The sequence below is a fragment of the Drosophila takahashii genome, chromosome 2R, assembly GCF_030179915.1.
Source record: "Drosophila takahashii strain IR98-3 E-12201 chromosome 2R, DtakHiC1v2, whole genome shotgun sequence".
In the NCBI taxonomy this organism is placed as follows: Eukaryota; Metazoa; Arthropoda; class Insecta; order Diptera; family Drosophilidae; genus Drosophila; species Drosophila takahashii.
In genome coordinates, this window is record NC_091679.1 from 23,545,440 (window position 1) to 23,563,479 (window position 18,040).

The 18,040-nt window shown below is 40.0% G+C and overlaps 3 protein-coding genes across 10 annotated transcripts in view; 2 read left to right on the top strand and 1 right to left on the bottom strand.

Moving 5' to 3' along the window:
- The window catches only part of Pka-R2 (cAMP-dependent protein kinase type II regulatory subunit), a 32,718-nt gene extending 26,918 nt beyond the window's left edge, over nt 1-5,800 (top strand). For 5 of the 6 annotated variants that reach the window (XM_070214196.1, XM_070214197.1, XM_070214195.1 and 2 more), the window contains 5 exons: nt 406-501; nt 639-786; nt 852-927; nt 1,533-1,718; nt 3,238-5,800. In XM_070214196.1, coding sequence (XP_070070297.1) covers nt 406-501; nt 639-786; nt 852-927; nt 1,533-1,718; nt 3,238-3,368 — 637 coding nt within the window. In that variant the 3' untranslated portion in view covers nt 3,369-5,800. Of the gene's footprint in view, nt 1-405; nt 502-638; nt 787-851; nt 928-1,532; nt 1,719-2,649; nt 2,916-3,237 lie in introns of those variants that run through there. The other variant, XM_070214198.1, reaches the window with a different exon arrangement.
- Nucleotides 5,801-7,876: 2,076 nt separating this feature from the next.
- LOC108067783 (neprilysin-2-like) lies at nt 7,877-10,103 on the top strand. The gene is made up of 3 exons (XM_044392917.2): nt 7,877-7,896; nt 8,132-9,128; nt 9,190-10,103. Exons 1-3 carry the CDS (start codon nt 7,877-7,879, stop codon nt 10,099-10,101), a joined length of 1,929 nt encoding a protein of 642 aa, XP_044248852.1. The 3' UTR covers nt 10,102-10,103.
- A 2,753-nt stretch (nt 10,104-12,856) lies between these two features.
- Nucleotides 12,857-17,390, bottom strand: TER94 (Transitional endoplasmic reticulum ATPase TER94). 3 transcript variants are annotated; one of them, XM_017157131.3, is made up of 5 exons: nt 17,230-17,390; nt 15,861-15,963; nt 13,735-15,771; nt 13,518-13,672; nt 12,857-13,451 (listed from the first exon to the last, which is right to left on the bottom strand). In XM_017157131.3, exons 1-5 carry the CDS (start codon nt 17,244-17,246, stop codon nt 13,358-13,360), a joined length of 2,406 nt encoding a protein of 801 aa, XP_017012620.1. In that variant the 5' UTR covers nt 17,247-17,390; the 3' UTR covers nt 12,857-13,357. The 3 variants fall into 3 exon arrangements, with proteins under 3 accessions (XP_017012620.1, XP_070068379.1, XP_017012618.2); XM_070212278.1 differs by lacking the exon at nt 17,230-17,390 and adding an exon at nt 16,035-16,259 and having other exon boundaries at nt 13,518-13,668; nt 13,734-15,771; XM_017157129.3 differs by lacking the exon at nt 17,230-17,390 and adding an exon at nt 16,035-16,258.
- Nucleotides 17,391-18,040: the final 650 nt, after the last annotated feature.

Consider the following 18,040-nt stretch of genomic DNA (forward strand, 5'->3'; position numbering starts at 1 on the left):
ACTGAAAAATAACTTTAACTATATAATATCAATTTATTAACGAATTTTCTAAAGATTTATAAATTTTTTTTAATTAATAGTAGGTTATTTCTTACCTAATCCAACTTAAAGCACAGTCCCATAAATTTGTTCGCATTTGTTAAAGGCAAATTAAACGTTTTAGAATGAACTCAAAGAAGTATAACCGCATAATAACTCATGCAGAACAGCGAACCTCATTCATTTATGTGCGGCTTAATTAATTTGTGTTTGAATGGGAATTAGTATTTGATATGGCAATTAATGAGTACTTACATATTGATGAGCACACACGCACCGCATCAATTATAAATTGCAGTCAATTAAAGCGAATTTTTCGTACTTCTCTGGTCTCTTAACACCCCTTCTTTTTCCCTATTCCCGCAGAGGCGTCTACAAAGTCTTTATTAATGACAAGCACATTAACACCTACAATCACACTGGACTCTTCGGTGAATTAGCGCTGCTCTACAATATGCCCAGGTATGCGACTCTCTCGTATTTGATCGATTCATTATGCCAAATTTTCCGCGCTGTCTGAACCACAATTACAATGTGCTAATGGCTATATACACCATACATATATAGACGTGTCTCTAATGTTGAATTTAAATATCTAGAGCGGCCACCGTGCAGGCGGAAACGAGTGGTCTACTTTGGGCCATGGATCGCCAGACCTTCCGCCGCATCCTGTTGAAGTCGGCCTTCAGGAAGCGGAAAATGTACGAGGAGCTGTTGAACAGCGTGCCCATGCTGAAGGCCTTGCAGGTGGGTACTCCCAAACTCCCACTTCTCCCCCAATCGATATTGTATATCTAACTCTTGTGCTGCAGAACTACGAACGCATGAATCTGGCGGATGCTTTGGTTTCAAAGAGCTACGACAATGGCGAACGCATCATCAAGCAGGGTAAATGATTGACAAAGTTAAAGAGAAACTTACCTGAGGCGAAATAAAATGCTATCTTGTGTAGAGCAAGAAAAGAATTGAGCTTTGGCAAGCCGAAGTTTATAAACTGGCAGAGCCTTTCCATGGTAGCTTTAGATTTAGTTTAAAAAAATTGAAATTCGGTTATTATTCCCAACATCTTTCAATTTCTATCGCAATTGTATAAAATAGTCGTTACATTAAATAAAAATTAAATTCGCTATTCTGAAATATTAATTCAATTTATATCCCAGAGAGGATTAAATAATTATTTAATCGTATTAATGATAAACCCCAGAGAAGAAAATAATATGTCTAAGAAACAACAAAGCTATAATTTTAATTCTATTAGTTTTCCCAGTATTTCTATTGAAACTATTAAAAAGTTAAAAAAAAACAGATTTTTACTAAAAGTAATTTTTTAAATATTAGTACTTATATATTTTACACTAATGTAATTTAATTCCTGGAATTACACTCCAATTCTGCAATTTTACGAAGGCGTATGTTGGTCTTGGTTAAATAAATTGCCCTGTTTGCCCTTTTGCGAATTGTCTAATGGCAAAGATTTTTCGTCCAATCCCCAGGTGACGCCGCCGACGGCATGTACTTCATCGAGGAGGGCACCGTGTCCGTGCGCATGGACCAGGATGACGCCGAGGTGGAGATCTCGCAGCTGGGCAAGGGCCAGTACTTCGGCGAGCTGGCGCTGGTGACACATCGACCCCGGGCTGCCTCCGTCTACGCCACGGGCGGCGTCGTCAAGCTAGCATGTAAGTGTCCCGGCCGGCTGTGGAATAGCTACACGGAAAGCGTTTCAGTCGATCCCCCGCTTGACCTAATCCCTAATGCTTTTGTTTATTTGTTCTTTGTCCTGTCCCCCGCCCTGGCTTCCCTGGCCCAATCCCCCGTATATTTTGTGTGCTGTGTGTAGTCTTGGATGTTATTTGCTTCGAACGTCTCATGGGAAAGTGTAGTGGGGGCATTCAGCGCAGCATTAGTGGGTATCGCTATCTGGAGCAGGACCTGCGCGAATATTTTGGCAATTTGCAAGACAATTAGCAATAGTAGTAGTATTAGTAGTAGAAACAGTAGTTATACTTTCCATTTGTATGACCTCATTTAGCTAGGTTTAAGTAAGCCTTATACTAGAACTTAATCAACAAATGGCCTTTTGAACTTTTTGAATAAATCATAAACAATAAAAAAGAACGGTACAATTTTAACGTAATTCTTGCTTCTTAAAACGGGCTTGTTTAAGAGGCTTGAATAAAATTGTCATAATTATACATTTCTAAACTCGCCATAAATACCGTTAAATAAAACACCCCTAATGTTAGATCGCGTTAAGAAAATCACTAAACGCTACAAAAACTAAAAATATTTCACCTGTCGATTACAATCTTAAACCTTAAACCAACCTTAAAGCAATATGCAGTCAATGTACCAAATTGTTGATTGTTCTATCTTTAAGTTAAAAGATACGGGTAACATTTCCGGGAAATTCTACAAGGGGTTTAATTGTTATCAAGCCTTAAAATTTGCCCAACAAAAATCCTTTCTTTTTTTTAACGAAGAAAGGTCCTATCTTATTCATTAGAGAGGCCCTCGGCTCTTACAAAATAGCATTGCTAAACAATGAGGTCATCAAATTGGCCCCTTACATTTTATAGATACTTGACTAAAACTATATACTCCGTCCAGTCCTAGACACAGAGGCCTTTGAACGGATAATGGGCTTCCTGACCGATGTACTCAAGCGCAATATAGTGATCTATGAGCAAATGTTCACCGACATGGCGCGGCGAAATACGAATTTGTGAAGGAAACCGTTTGAAATGTTTTTATTTTTGTAGGTTGTTTTAAGTCAAAATTCTCAAATGCAAGAAACAGTTTTTCGAATTTACTAAAGACCGATTCAAAATTCAGTCGTTCAAGAAATAATAAAATTGAGTTTGTTTTGAAACACACACACACATGAGTATATGTTAAGTGCCACTCCCTCACATCCCCAAAATTAAGCCCACAGCACTATGAAATTTGAATGTCTGAAGCTGACACAGGCAACTAAAGGTTAACGGATTGGTAAGAGATGGATATGTAGATGATATTGGGGCCTGTGGTTATCAAGGAATGAGATCAGGATTGGTTTGGTGTGTGCTAAAATGTTCTTAAATAAGTTATACTAAAACCCCCTTCCCAGAAATACCGATTGCCCAGCATGTATTAAGTGTTTTCAATGCATTTTATATTTAGTGCCTTAACTAATCTTATGACTCTTTTTTGATTTAGTCCTCGATGTCAAGGCATTTGAGCGATTGCTGGGCCCCTGCATGGATATTATGAAGCGCAACATTGACGACTACGAGTCACAGTTGGTGAAGATATTTGGGAGCAAAAACAATATCACCGATACACGATAAAAAGTCTGAACAACAAACCAACAAAACCACCATCAACAGCTACAACAAACAGCAACTGAAACTGAAGAAAGGTCACTTGCAGGCTTCTTAGGATTTTATTTTGTAAACATGTTTCTTTCAAATTGAGCAATTCGGCAGACAGCAAAATAACAGCCAATCACAATCCACAACAAAGCACAAATACCAAACAAAAACACAAGGACACAAAAATCATCTAAACTTAATCATGAATATTTGATAAATGAAATTAATCTATAATAGTACGATAATAATAATGATGATGATGATAATGTTGATCATTTTGGGGAGAAGCTAAGCAATGTTTCTAATCTAAAACATAAAAGCAAACAAGCGAGTTAAGAATTGTATTGTATGTATTTAGCAATTGTAATTTGTAATGTATTTAATTGGGCAAAAATGAATTCAAATGCAATCAGCAAGGAGAAACAACAAACGATTGGCTCAACGGGAATGTTAAAAATACTAATTTAAGTTTTGTTTATTCATAACTTTTTGTTATCCATTGATTTATTCATAATTTAGAATATAACGCAAACACTTGTTTAATTGGCTGCTAATTAACTGATAAGCGAAAAGTAAGCAAAAATATATTAAATAAGAGCAAATTGAACACACACACATCAGCAAAGAGTTTCCCCACAAATGAATAACGAGAAATCCAGAGATACTTATCCGAAAATCGAAAAGTATTCGCCTAGGGAACTCCCTTAACTAACAACCATTAATGAATGTACTAGTCTATATTTGAAGCAGCTGGACAGGCGTTTCGGCCATCGGAGAGTAGGCAAAGATATCAGAGATGCAAGTCCCCGAACTGTAGGCTTTCCACTTCCTAAAGCGATCTCACTATAGGCACACGAGAATGTTGTTGTTTTTCAGTTCTCGGAACGAAAAGAAAAAAACAAAAAGGTACTGCTAAAGGCACAATCAATATGTTGCATGGGATCAACTTAGAAAACTTTGAGAAAAACTAGCGAAAAATACGAAATTTAGCAGAGAGAGCGGGTTGAGAACGGGGAATAGTTGTGTGCACCGGGGTGACATCTGCTTAAACCGCTTTAAATATACACATATATATATCTTTTACTTTCGGGCCGTAGAGAATACGAATCAAAGCAATATCGAAGGCCTGGATAATCTGTACTTAGTATACCCCTGTTTTTGTTGCTGTTCAATACCTGTACTACCCTATACCTATACCTGTATCTCTATTTATATAACTGAATGAGCTTAAACTTGGTAAAGCCTAAACCTAAACCTAAACGACTCCAACTACTTTATATGAGTGTAACCGTATTGTTTTGAACAAACAGCGTAACTAAACAAATCTTAGAGGGATAATCAATGAACTTGCATATGTAGGTATAATATTAAATTAAATCAATTCAACTGGCATACCAACAGTCGACAGGTGTTCAAAGCTAAAAGAAACTACATATAAAGAAACCGAAAATATCATATATATAAAATTGCTACAAGTCGTTCAAATTGTCAGCAAGAAATAATAAAAGTAAAATATATAAAAGTATGTTTTTAATCTTAATTGGTGTCTAGTCTATGTTCAAGACTTTAAAGCAACAAATTCTTGGAAATTTTCGAAACAAAATGAACGTGAGGAAAGAGTTCAAGAAAAACAAAAATAAAAACTATTGTATCAAGCGAGTAAAATTATAGAAATTAATTAAGATGCAGAAAGTGCTGGCCATTTTCTTCCACATACCAACTACAACAACCACAACAAGCACACACACTCGAGCCAATACACCCACACACACAACTTAAACACACGCACACACAAGCCATATTGAAACTTTTCATCAAGCAAAGCTCAAAAGGAATATTTAAAAAATCGTTGAAATCACCAATGAAAACTCTTAACGCGCAAATTTGAAATTAAAGTCACTGAGAAGAGAATACATTAAATAAAAATAGTAAAGCCTATTCGTATTTTAATTGTTGTGTTGTAATTATGCATAAAACGTATTTAATTATGTATGTGTAACAAAAATAAAAAATAAAAACAAATACAAACGAAAAGAAAAACAAAAAGAGAACGTATTAATAAAAGAAACAAGAAATATTTGCAAAAAATATTATAAAAAGGTGTAGACACTGAAAAAAAAGGAAACACGAATTTGATTTAAACTAAGCGCCGAAGAAGCTGCAATAAAACATTAAAAAGCCAATCAAATTTAAAGTTTCCTGCTTTTGCCATTAACAAAATTATTATGATTTTCTTTATCTTGATTTACCGATGCCAAAACATTGATTTAAATAACCAGCACCTAATAATGGCATAGCAAGTTTATTAATAAGACCGAAGCGATAATGATTATTAAAATATGAAAGAATTCAACTAACTTCATATTAAGATGTCCTTGTTATGTCGCAAAGAAATCATAAAAATAAAAGTGAAAAAATAAATAAAAACCACAAAAGGCAAACATGACGAATGAATACAAGTTTAATAAATGCGATAAAACAAAAAAAAAATGTTACTTTATTTGGGGGACGGGGCTTGATTTATATTTTGAAAGAACGAAGATTGGAAATGTATAACACTTGATAAAAGGGCATGAGTTTCTGTGAGTAAAAAATAAACAAGAAAGGAAAATAACTTCTGAAGAGCAAAGTATTTTGTTTCCTTACAGATCATTCTTATGAAATTCGAAATTAGTATCAGTATCAGTATTACATTTAGATTAACATTAAAGTTGTCTTTTTATTATTTTGGCATAAACTTAATTTTTGAACTTTTTTGACATTTTTTAAAAAGTTATATCCTGAATCGGAATACGATTAAAACAAGGGAGAACGCTATGGCCGGGTGCCCCGGCTATCAACTAAAGGGAGTGCGAGGAATATGGAGATATAAAACTTTGATCGGTCTTAACTTTTTAACGAATGGTCCAATTTGAAAAATTTTGGGCGTGAGAGGGGGCGTGGCGAAAACACTTCCCTCTCCCTGTTGGATACTTTTGCAGGAATACAATATAACAAGAGAGAACTACAAAAGCTAGAAAGTTGGGATTACCCACACATGTTCTTGGGTTTCCTACGCAGCGCAAGTTTGTATCAGCCGAGGGCCAGTCCCCCTCTAACGCCCACAATCGCCTTAAATTTCAAATTGCTAGGCGCTAGGATAGTAAAACAATAAAATTTAAATAAAATTAAATTAAACTAAAAGTCGGGGACTATAGCGTTCTCTCTTTTTTTAAAGTTTAAGTTGAAACAAGAAAGGAAGCTAGCTTCGGCCAGCCGAAGCTTATATACCCTTGCAGATAATTCCTATTAATTTACAAATCGCAAAAATGTTAATTTTCCTATTATTTCTCATTAATTTTGCGTTCGTTTCAATGACAGCTATATGATATAGTAGTTCGATTTTGATAAAATTAAAATCGAAATTCGAAAATTTTTGAAAAGAGTTATATCCTAGAGTAGAAGAGAATACAATAAAAACCAACGAAGCAATAATTTATTTCCTATTATATTCCCATTAATTTTCCGATCGTTCCTATGGCAGCTATATGATATAGTCGTCCGATTTTGAAAAAATTTTATTCGAAATGCAGAATTAGATAAAAAATGACATTTCCAAAAGTAGGATGTTATAGGTTCAAAAACACCCAAGATATAATTTTTTTACATTTTTTTTCCCGATTGCTCCTATGAGAGCTATATGATATAGTTGTCCGATCCGGCTCGTTCCGACTTATATACTACCTGCAATAGAAAGAAGACTTTTGGGAAAGTTTTATCCCGATAGCTTGAAAACTGAGAGACTAGTTTGCGTAGAAACGGACGGACGGACAGACGGACGGACAGACGGACGGACAGACGGACATGGGTAGATCGACTCGTCTAGTGATGCTGATCAAGAATATATATACTTTATGGGGTCGGAAACGTCTCCTTCACTGCGTTGCAAACTTCTGACTGAAATCATAATACCCTCTGCAAGGGTATAAAAATGTCGCGTGCGTCACCCTGGAAGTGCCAATTTGTCATCTTATCCGTTTTCTCGTGCCGAACGTGGTTTTTAAAATATAGTTTCTTTTGCGATATTGCTTAGAATTCTTCCTACATGACGTTCCCCCCTACGTTCTCTTTTTTACGACATTTACCACAGCCTCCCTAGGGCTGTCCAAATTAATGTCATCGAAGGATTTATTACCAAGGAGGTAATTTATATATAACACAAGAAAGTATCAAATCTAAGCTATACCTATATTACTTACAATTTAGTGTTTATAAACCTAATTTTAAAGTAATTATTTCAATTTCTCTTCTAACAATCGGTAAAATCTTAACAGGAATTAATGAAACGCACAGAGTGCTTAAAGGAACAGCACAGTAACTATCTGATTCCGGAAATCGTTCGCCATATCAGCTCGATTTGTATGGGTCCGAAAAAAGTTACGTCATACGTGGTTGGATGACATGGAAGTTTGGTGTGTGGAGTGATTGTTTAGGATTCTGGAAAAATGAGATTAACAATTTTGGTGTTAGTCATAAGATATAAAAAAATAGTTCTTCGGAATAAGAATATACAACTATTTGTATATAAAGCGCTCAGTTTGAATTGGCGTTCTGAATCAAGAAGTCGTTACCCTTAAATATAAGGCACCATAATAAATGAGTAGAGTGTTAATAATGAAAAGAATACATGCTATTGTGTTGTTGTGTTCGATCGTCGTGCTTTTAATTATATGTTTTACATATATTTTTGGTTACGCCAGAAAAGATGCAATCGAGCAGGAAAATAAGAGGTGTATCTCAAATTCGACAGCTGCTAGTCTTCAGTCTTATTCGGATCTCATGAGGTCCTATATGAACCTCAGTGTAGATCCCTGTGACGACTTTTACGAGTATGCCTGCGGAAACTATCGAAATGTAAAGCAGGACCGGTACTCCTTGGGAAGCCGGGTCAATTTCGTCGATATAAAATACACATTGGCTGACATCACAGGTCAGCTGGTGGGCAGGACGGATCTGGCGAAGACTCTCAATGTGACCAGTGAGCTGGAGGTGGCCCAACGCTTCTACAACGCCTGCCTGAGCGCTGATCTCTATCCATTCCCTGCGAGCAATCCTGATTATCTAAGGCTCATCCGATCGATCGGAGGTTTCCCCGCCGTCGATGGGGCCGCTTGGAATGCCTCCAACTTTAGCTGGTTCAACATGAGCGCCCACCTGACTAATTACGGGGCAAAAGGGCTGATCCGAGAGGAGCTTGTACCGTTCTACCCCTTTAGTCCTCACTTAAATAAACTACCAGATCTGGGCTTTGACACCATCGTTCTTACGGACAACATCGCAAGTAATACTTCTCGCACCTACCAAGTCAACGAGGAGCGCATGCGCGGATACCTTAAATCCTTTGACCTGCCAGAGGCTAAGATTGCAGAAGTGATTGAAGGGATTTTTGCCTTCTGGCGAGAGGCCCTAGAGGTGGCCAAAAAAACTGATGACCGAAAGGGCATTAAATCTTTCGACGTTACCAATTATATGAAGGTAGCCTGGAATCAGCACGTCCATGTGGCTATTAATAATGAGTACTTTGTAGAAATAGAAAATGTGTGTGCACGGCATCCTGAAGCCGTAGCCAATTATCTGGCCATGCAGTTACTCTTTACATTTGACGCCAAACTTAAGGCGACTAAGTACCAGAAAGATTACTGCGAAAGAATGGTGCAGGCATCCATGTCGTTTCTCTTCAACAAGCTCTATATGACTGTGAGTACCTGCCAAAATTCACCTAGAATTTAAGTTTCATAAATATTTTCTTTGCTTTCAGGAGTATTTTACTGACGAAAAAAGGTTGGAAGTCTCTGAAATGGTAGAGGAACTGCGAAAAAGTATTAGATTAGATTCGGACACTTCAGAGAACGCACTTTCCATGGAATCCCACCTTCAGTCCAACATCGGCTCAACCGAGGACCAATTGCGTACCGACCGCCTAATCGGAGAGATTCGCCGCCTGGAAATAGTCAAAGATAGCTACGCGGCGACTAATATGAATATTCATCGCCTAATGGTCGAAATCAAGCGTTATACCACACGTCACGCTAATGAACTGACCGAGGATTCCAAATTTCAGAGGCAGCTGCTAGGGATGCAGGTGAACGCCTTTTACCTTTATACAGACAACTCTATTAACATCATGGCTGGCATCCTGCATCCACCCACTTACCACCCGTCTTGGCCACCCTCCCTGAAATTTGGCACCCTGGGCAACGTCATCGGCCACGAGCTCACCCACAGTTTTCCCAAGAATTACTCTTTGGAAACGTTAAGGTGTTTTGCGAAACACTATAATAACTATGTGATTCCGGAAATCGATCGTCACATCGATGGCGTAAGGACAGTGTTTGAGAACATCGCCGACTACGGTGGATTGCGATACGCAATGGCGGCCTATCGTAGGCACATGAAACAACTTCTAGAGGAGTGTGGGCAGGAAAAGATCAGCGATCAGATGCCAGGACTCGACCTGTTGCCGGAGCAGCTCTTCTTTCTGGGCTCCGCTCAGCTATATTGTTCCGATTACAAGGAGGAGCAATATTGGGAACAACTGCAGGACGGTCACACCGTCGAAAAGTACCGCGTTTTGGGCGCCTTGGCCAACAACGAGGACTTTTTCCAGGCCTTCAAATGCCCAGTGGGAAGTGGCATGCGTCCTGGGGACAAAACTTGCCACCTGAAGTAATCTTTTCAGCATTCGTCTCAAAAAAATTCAGTATAGTATATATATAGTAGGTATACCTACCAAACGGGAAGCGCATGCTGAGATCCATGCAAAACATATTTTTTTTTTGGCTATGCTTTAACGACGAATGTTGAAATTGATTGTTGGTCGCACGACTAGTGCATATGACCAGATACTTTGTCTTGATTGTCTGTTTCAAAAAACTTAACCTAAAAGTGACTGACGAATACTTTTGTGAGGCCTTATTTTTTTTTGTTTTAATCGTTTAATACAGCAGTGAAGCTACTTTTTGTTCATTTTTTTATTTTATATATTTTGAATATGTGTTGAAACTGATAAAATTAATAAAATAATTAATATGTTACGTTAATGTTAAAAAAAAAAACTCAATTTGATTGTGAAACACCTCGAAACGAATACTTTTGTGACAGACTGTATATCCGCATTCTTAAAAGAATATCAATTTAATAATTATAAATATTTCAATCATAAAAACAGATAAGTTTTGGTAAACTTTGATATCCAAATCATGTTTTTTAATGAACTCTTTAAGTTGTTCATCAACTGCACCGCAACCTTCCTCCATTTCCATAATTTTTATGCTTGCTGTAAAAATCAAAAGTAAAAGACTTAAAGTAACATGATTAATGTACAGTGAGTAACATTAATATTCGGTTTTTTTTGCAACTATAAACATAAATAAAAGGTATCAAACTAATAAAATAAAACAATTTTATGATGCAGGATTAAAGCAATATATTCAATGTATCCTTATTATAATAATACATAATTATTTATTCAGAAAGATTAACGAGTGACATTTCTAGTTGTAATTTAAAACAAACATCACCTAAATTGGTAAGGCGGAACTCGAGATATAAATACCAAACAAAATTTCTTTGTTCATCAACTGCACCGCAACCTTCCTTCATTTCCATAATTTTTATGCAAAGTTTCTAAACTAAAATCGTTGTCTTGCAAATACAAAAAATTTATTTTACCACTTCGTGAAGAATCTGAAAGATATTAAGCTATCCCACAAAGTTGCATACCAAATATTAAAAAACCTCAAACGAGTCTAAAGTGCTGCATAACTGAAAAATCGGAACTAATTTACAAAAAGATTTTTTAAAAATAAACGGTAAGAGTTACAAACAAAAAAAAATATAAACCGATCTATATATTTCAATCGTCTAATTAATTGATTCTATGATTTGGCCCAAATTGGCAAGTCATGAGAGCCATATATGTATGTTATTACTTTTTTTTAAATTTAACTGAAAAACATGCATAAACGAAAAAAAAAGTTTGTTTCACCACAGTGCACTGTGGCACTGCAGTGACCCGCCCACTATAAACCCCCCTTCATTTTTAAAGATTATATAATGCGATTTTGATTTGTTTATCAAAACCCATCCAAATAAAAACCATTTTAATTTTTTATATTCATGTTTAATGGTTTGGCGCGCTTTCGAAATTAGGTAGCGGTTTTTTGTGCAAATTGAATTTTAGTGACTGTTGCACGCGACATGTCGTACGCGACACTTTTTGCCATCTTCTTGTTCGGCGGTGTTCCTTAGCCTTAGTATAAAATGTATTAATCTTTTGCTTTTAATCAGATCGTTGAATATGAACATTAGGCATTGAGTAAACATATTGTCGGATATTATATTTCTTATAAGATTACACACTACACAGAGGAAATAATTCTCTAAAATTAAAAACTAAAATTAAGCGTTATAAAAGAATAATTAAAATAAAATAAACTTTTAATTTTTAAAATGTTTAAGTCTTTTTTATGCACATTTAAAAAAATCGTATTTTCTTTGTGTACAGAATAAACATAGGTATACAAAAAATATCAAACAAATATTTTTTACCCTTTGATTGTGTTTAGGGGCTAGTACTTAACCCAACAAAAACTTCATATGAAAAAAACGCCAAAAAAATTCTTTCATATGAATTTTGTTGTTTTGGGTTGAGTAGTAAGCTCTTAAAAAGAAATATCGGGGCAATATCATTTCGCAATTTTTCAATCAAATTTAAAGCTTTTTGTTCTGGTTGACACTCTGAAAGAAATGCCCATGTGTTGAATTTTGTATCTACAGTTCATATTTCCAAAACACCAATTTGAATAAATGACAAAATCGATTTTGCTGGGAAACTGAGGCGCTTTTTACATTATTTTTATTGTTAGCTTTTATTTGATAGCACTAGGTTACAAAATAATATTCATGTGTACTCTTTAAAGCAAATGAAAGAAAATTTTGTTAGTGCTAGACCCCAGAACGAATTTAAGAGACTTCTTCATTTTTAATGTTGGCCGACTTGTAGCTCACAATATATTCAATGTATCTTTATTATTTATACAGCAAAATTTTAGGTGGCATTTCTAGTTGTAATTTAAAACAAACATCACCAAAAATTGGTAAGGCGGGATTCGAGACATAAATACCAAACAAAATTTCTTTAGAAAAACTTTTTACAGAAATGTATTCATTAAACAATTTGTTGACTTCTTTTTTGTGATCTACGAGTCTAAACACGGCCTTTAAATAAATACATTCTTTGTCAGGATCACTAGCCGAGTAGGTCTATCCATGACCGAATAAACGTAAAATTATTTGGAAGCTGGGGAGCTAATACTTAACTGACTTTGGTTTCATGAGCAAGACTGTTGAACTCTTGGTATATGCTCAGTGGAACGGACGATCTCATTTTCTTTGGCATTTATATAATTTAAAAGACAAGATGATTTATTGAATTTATAATTTTTATTCACTTAAAAACGTAGCTCCAAATACACTTATAATTTTACGGTGTTTAATATATGTATTTATCTTTAAATGTATGTGTGTATGTGTATCGTTTATAATTATGTTTATAGAAACTCATATATCGGAGCCACTCTACCGACAATGCACGAATGATTAGTGTGAGGCGCGGATTGGATCGCCAATTGAAATGGTTCCGGATTAGGCATGCCCTAGTCCAAATTAGAATATTATCCAGTTCCACGGATTCGCGGCCAGGACCAAGGATGGTATCAAAAAAAGTTATCTGTGTTATTGTATCTGTATGTGATTTCTGATCTGATTTCGCTGTCGGCCGAATGTCTTAGCCAGTGGTTGCTGTAGTTAACCGCCTCCAGGATGCGAATGTGATTTGTTTGCTTGATCGGTTTTACGGGGAAAAATTCATTTAAAAAGTTTCATTTTGTGGTTTTGTTTTGCATTCGCAGTGTAAAACTAGAAATCTAACTGTAAAGATCATCGTCGCCGTTGTCGCCCGGCGAGTTCACTGGCAAGTTGTTGCCAGATCCTGAGGTGTTGCCGGTTTGACCGGGGAATCTAAAGGGCAAATAGGGGTTAATAAGAAATCATTCCCTTGTAAAATGAGCAATGAAATTATCTCACCTGAAGTTCTGTCCGAAACCACGCGACTGCTGCAAAGTCTGGGCAAACATCTCGTATTTCCTGATGTCATTATCGGACACCGAACGACGAGCAAACTTCATGGCCTCCTCGAAGTGGGCGCTGGTGATTTCCGGCACTGGATCGTCTTCGTCCATCTGGTATATGGGAGAATTTTCAAAAACATATATTCAATTGTGAGCTAACCCAGATGACTTACGTCCATCGCCGAATTCTGGTTCTCGGCGCGCTCCTTCTCGCGGCGGATCTCGGCCTCGATGGCCTGTCGGATGGCCAGCTTGCAGGCCCGCTGGCAGATCTCGGTCAGATCGGCGCCCGAGAAGCCCTGCGTCACCTTGGCGATGTAGGTGAGATCCACCTCCTTGGCCAGCGGCGACTTGCGTAGGTTGGCCTTCAGGATGGCCTCGCGCGACTTGTCGTCGGGCAGCGGAATATAGATCAACTGGTCCAGGCGGCCCGGACGCAGGATGGCCGGATCGATGATGTCCGGGCGATTGGTGGCTCCGATGATGAACACATTCTTCTTGGCCCCCATGCCGTCCATCTCGGTGAGGATCTGGTTGATGACACGGTCGGCGGCGCCGCCGGCATCGCCCACATTGCCGCCACGGGCCTTGGCGATCGAGTCCAGCTCGTCGAAGAAGAGCACGCAGGGAGCCGCCGAGCGAGCCTTGTCGAAGATGTCGCGCACATTGGCCTCGGACTCGCCGAACCACATGGTCAGCAGCTCGGGGCCCTTGACCGAGATGAAGTTGGCCTGGCACTCGTTGGCAATGGCCTTGGCCAGCAGCGTCTTGCCGCAGCCGGGGGGTCCGTAGAAGAGGACGCCGCGACTGGGCTGCATGCCGAACTTCAAGAACTTGTCCGGGTGCTCCACCGGGTACTGCACCAGCTCCTGCAGCTCCTTCTTCACGCTCTCCAGGCCACCGATGTCCGTCCAGGTGGTGTTGGGAACCTCCACCACCGTCTCGCGCAGCGCCGACGGACTGGACTTGGTCATGGCGTAGCGGAAGTTCTCCATCGTCACGGCCAGCGAGGCCAGCACCTCGGCGTCGATCTTGTCGTCCTCCAGGTCGATGAGGTCCATCTTCTCGCGGATCTGCTGCAGGGCAGCCTCCGAGCACAGCGAGGCCAGATCGGCGCCCACATGTCCGTGGGTCTCGGCGGCAATCTGCTCCAAGTCGACGTCGTCGTGCAGCTTCATGTTCTTGGTGTGAATGCGCAGCACCTCCAGGCGGCCGGTGGCATCCGGAATGCCAATGTCGATCTCGCGATCGAAGCGCCCGAAGCGACGCAGGGCCGGGTCAATGGAGTTGGGCCTGTTGGTGGCCGCCATGACGATCAGATGGGAGCTCTTCTTCATGCCGTCCATCAGGGTCAGCAGCTGCGACACAATGCGGCGCTCCACCTCGCCGTGGGTCTTGTCGCGCTTCGGGGCGATAGCGTCGATCTCGTCGATGAAGATGATGGCCGGCGAGTTCTTTTCGGCCTCCTCGAAGGCCTTGCGCAGATTGGACTCCGACTCTCCGGCCAGCTTGGACATGATCTCGGGTCCGTTGATCAGGAAGAAGAAGGCCCCGGTCTCGTTGGCCACCGCCCTGGCAATCAGGGTCTTGCCGGTGCCCGGCGGGCCGTACATGAGGATGCCGCGCGGCGGCTTCACGCCGATGGCCTTGAAGAGCGACGGGTGGCGCAGGGGCAGCTCCACCATCTCCTTAATCTGGGCCAGCTGCTTGCGGCAGCCGCCGATGTCGTCGTAGCCGACGGCATTGAGCGACTCCTCCTCCTCCTCGCGCTTGATCGGATCGCCGTCGCAGAAGATCACCGTCTCGGGGGCCACGATGCAGTAGGGCTCCGGGTCGGTCAGCACCACTTTGAACTCGATGGGACGCATGGCGGCGCGGACGATGAAGTTGTCGCCCATGTGGATGGGCCGGTAGGCCTCCAGGAAGTACGGCTTCAGATAGATCTCGAACAGGTTGCCGGTGACGCCCTCGGTGGTGTCGTCGATGGGCAGGATGCGCACCCGCTTGCCGTACTTGACGTCCGGGCAGGACTGCACCGAGACCACGTCGGAGAGATGCACGCACAGGTTGTTGCGCACCACGCGGTTCATGCGGATCTTCTCGTCGGGGCAGGTGTCGTCGGAGAGCACGATGCAGACCGTCTCCTTGCGGCGCTTGCCCTTGAGGATCACGGTGTCGCCGCGGAACAGCTGCAGCTCGTCCATCTTCGCCTGAGCGTGGTAGAAGTAGAAGACGAGAGGTCGATCGGTGTAAGTAAGCCATGCGATGACGTGGCCTTCGGGAGGGGGGCGAATCTTACCTGCGACAGCGACACCACAGAGTTGTCATCGTTCTGCGCCTCCTCCACAATCAAACGGTTGGGACGGTCCTTGCGCTTCAGGATCGCCGTTGCCAGATCTTCACTGTGGGAGAAAATCGCGTTAGACATATTTTTGGGGCCTATCTCGGGGAATTTTAATGTTCAGCCCCCAACCGTTTGTCGAACGAGGACTTTGGCTTCATCTTCTCGTCCTCCTCGCTGCGGTAGCCCCTCACAAAGTCCCTGGGATCCCCATCCTGATCCATCTTGTCGTTGTTGTTGCTGCCGGACATGCTGCGTGGTTTTTGTTTAGCTGGTATTCCCCTTTTTCCAAGTCTTGTTCAAATTTATGGAAACTGCTTTCCCAAGCAAAGCCGAACGGAACTAGGCTTTTGGTTGATTTGGCTTGCCGAATTAGTTTTCTTGGCCAATGTGATGGGAGTTTCGGTTTGCTTAGGTTGCTTGAATATTTGTTTTTACATAACTATTGCATTTCATCAAAGTGTTTCCTTCTTCCATTTAAAATATATTTAAATTTACATGCTACAGTTCCTCTAATACTACGACCCATTTTATAAGTCTAATTTCTGAATTTAATGTGATTAATGTCAATTCTTTTGGCGCCATTTGTTTTGATAAAACAGCTTTTCTAAAAATAGATTTCAATTCTTCTGTACAGTTAGTTTTTAAGATTCCTTTTCGTATACATAATGACGTGTTTTTGATTTTTACAAAAATGCTCACAGTTTAAATGGTTAAATTAACGGTAGATTTTTCTAGAACTACTGCAAATTTAGAGGGCAAACAAACAAACTGGCTAATCAAATTTGACGCTGCTTCCGGAAAATAGTTTTAGATATTACGGTACCCTTAATACCCAGTCAGTTATTATTTATCCACTTTATATATCCATACCGTAAGGTTATAAATAAGCATAAATTACTTCGTTTCTCTCCCCCGCCAAAAAAAAACTAGTCCTTCAGAAAAGGACAAATTATATTTTAGGACAAGACAACAAAGAAATATCGTAAGTTTTCATGCGGCAACAACAACTGCAAGGGCAGTAACACCACCAACAGCAGCAGCAGCAACAACAACAGACTGCAAATGGCGATTTTCGCTGGCGTTTTTTCTCTCTCGACTTTTGAGGTTTGCCCTAGTTTCGCAACATTTTGCAAACGAGCGGCGGAAAAGTCGCGCTAAACGGCCGAGTTTCGGGGAAATCAAAGAAAGCCCTCGACATTTTGAACAATAATTTGTCTGCGATGTGGCCCTTGCGTATTTTTTCAGCTCAATGACTGCGCGAAATTGGCCAATTTCGACTTGGAGCGCCCCGGTCGGCGTCTTTTTGGGCGCCCAGTTCACTTACCCCTTGGAATCTGCCATGGTAAGCTTGTTGAGGTTGAACTTTTTAACTTAATCGTAGAATTCGGCGCTACTCGGACAATTCGTTGAGCTGGAAATCGGCACTTTTAGTCAAATTCAAAGATGAGGCAGCAGAAACAGATTGGAGGTGGCAGTTCCTAGATATTCATCGATTTACTTTTGCAACCATCGATTGTTGGCTGTATTTATCGATACATACTAGTCTTTGCGAGGTTTGTAACTCTGCTTATTTCAAGGTGACATCTCTGTTTGGGTGGGGAACTTTGCTGTTTTCACTGACAGAGACTTTCTGACGTGAAACTTGGTCGGACTACGTAAGAGGCTTACGTTTTGTTGCAGAATGCGTTGCATACTTTTTGACACTGAATTGTATAAAATGTATAATATATGTAGAATTAAAGTGTAAACTGTCTTGAATTTTAGTAAGATATAGTGGCCCTTCTTAATTTAATTTTATAGTGCACAATACAATATTTACATCATGCAATTACGAATATCATACCCTAGAACAGGCGACGTCAACCTGTCCGAGTAATAACTGCTCAACTGCAGCTTAAGCTCGTAAAAACTTTTTAGTATTCATGGTTTTGGCATTAACGATGCCAATTATGGCAGCGTTTTATTTAGCTTTACTTTTATTTCTATTTTCAGCACTCGCGAGAGTGGCAGCGACGTCGGCAGAGCGGAGAGAGCAGAGACTCAGGGCGTGGCCGCTGCCCCCTGAAAAAATGGGAGCTGACTCCATGAAAACGCCAGAGGACGTCCACCAATCGGCTGCAAGACTCTTTCTTTCG

Bases quoted from the DNA above. Each gene is read 5' to 3' on its own strand.
- LOC108067783 (XM_044392917.2), top strand. From the start codon at position 7,877: ATGAGATTAACAATTTTGGT. The intron at 7,897-8,131 runs GTTAGTCATAAG...TGGTTACGCCAG, and splicing joins ATGAGATTAACAATTTTGGT to AAAAGATGCAATCGAGCAGG. The intron at 9,129-9,189 runs GTGAGTACCTGC...CTTTGCTTTCAG, and splicing joins TCAACAAGCTCTATATGACT to GAGTATTTTACTGACGAAAA.
- TER94 (XM_017157129.3), bottom strand. From the start codon at position 16,153: ATGTCCGGCAGCAACAACAACGACAAGATGGATCAGGATGGGGATCCC. The intron at 15,772-15,860 runs GTAAGATTCGCC...TACCACGCTCAG, and splicing joins CTGTGGTGTCGCTGTCGCAG to GCGAAGATGGACGAGCTGCA. The intron at 13,673-13,734 runs GTAAGTCATCTG...CCCATATACCAG, and splicing joins ACCAGAATTCGGCGATGGAC to ATGGACGAAGACGATCCAGT.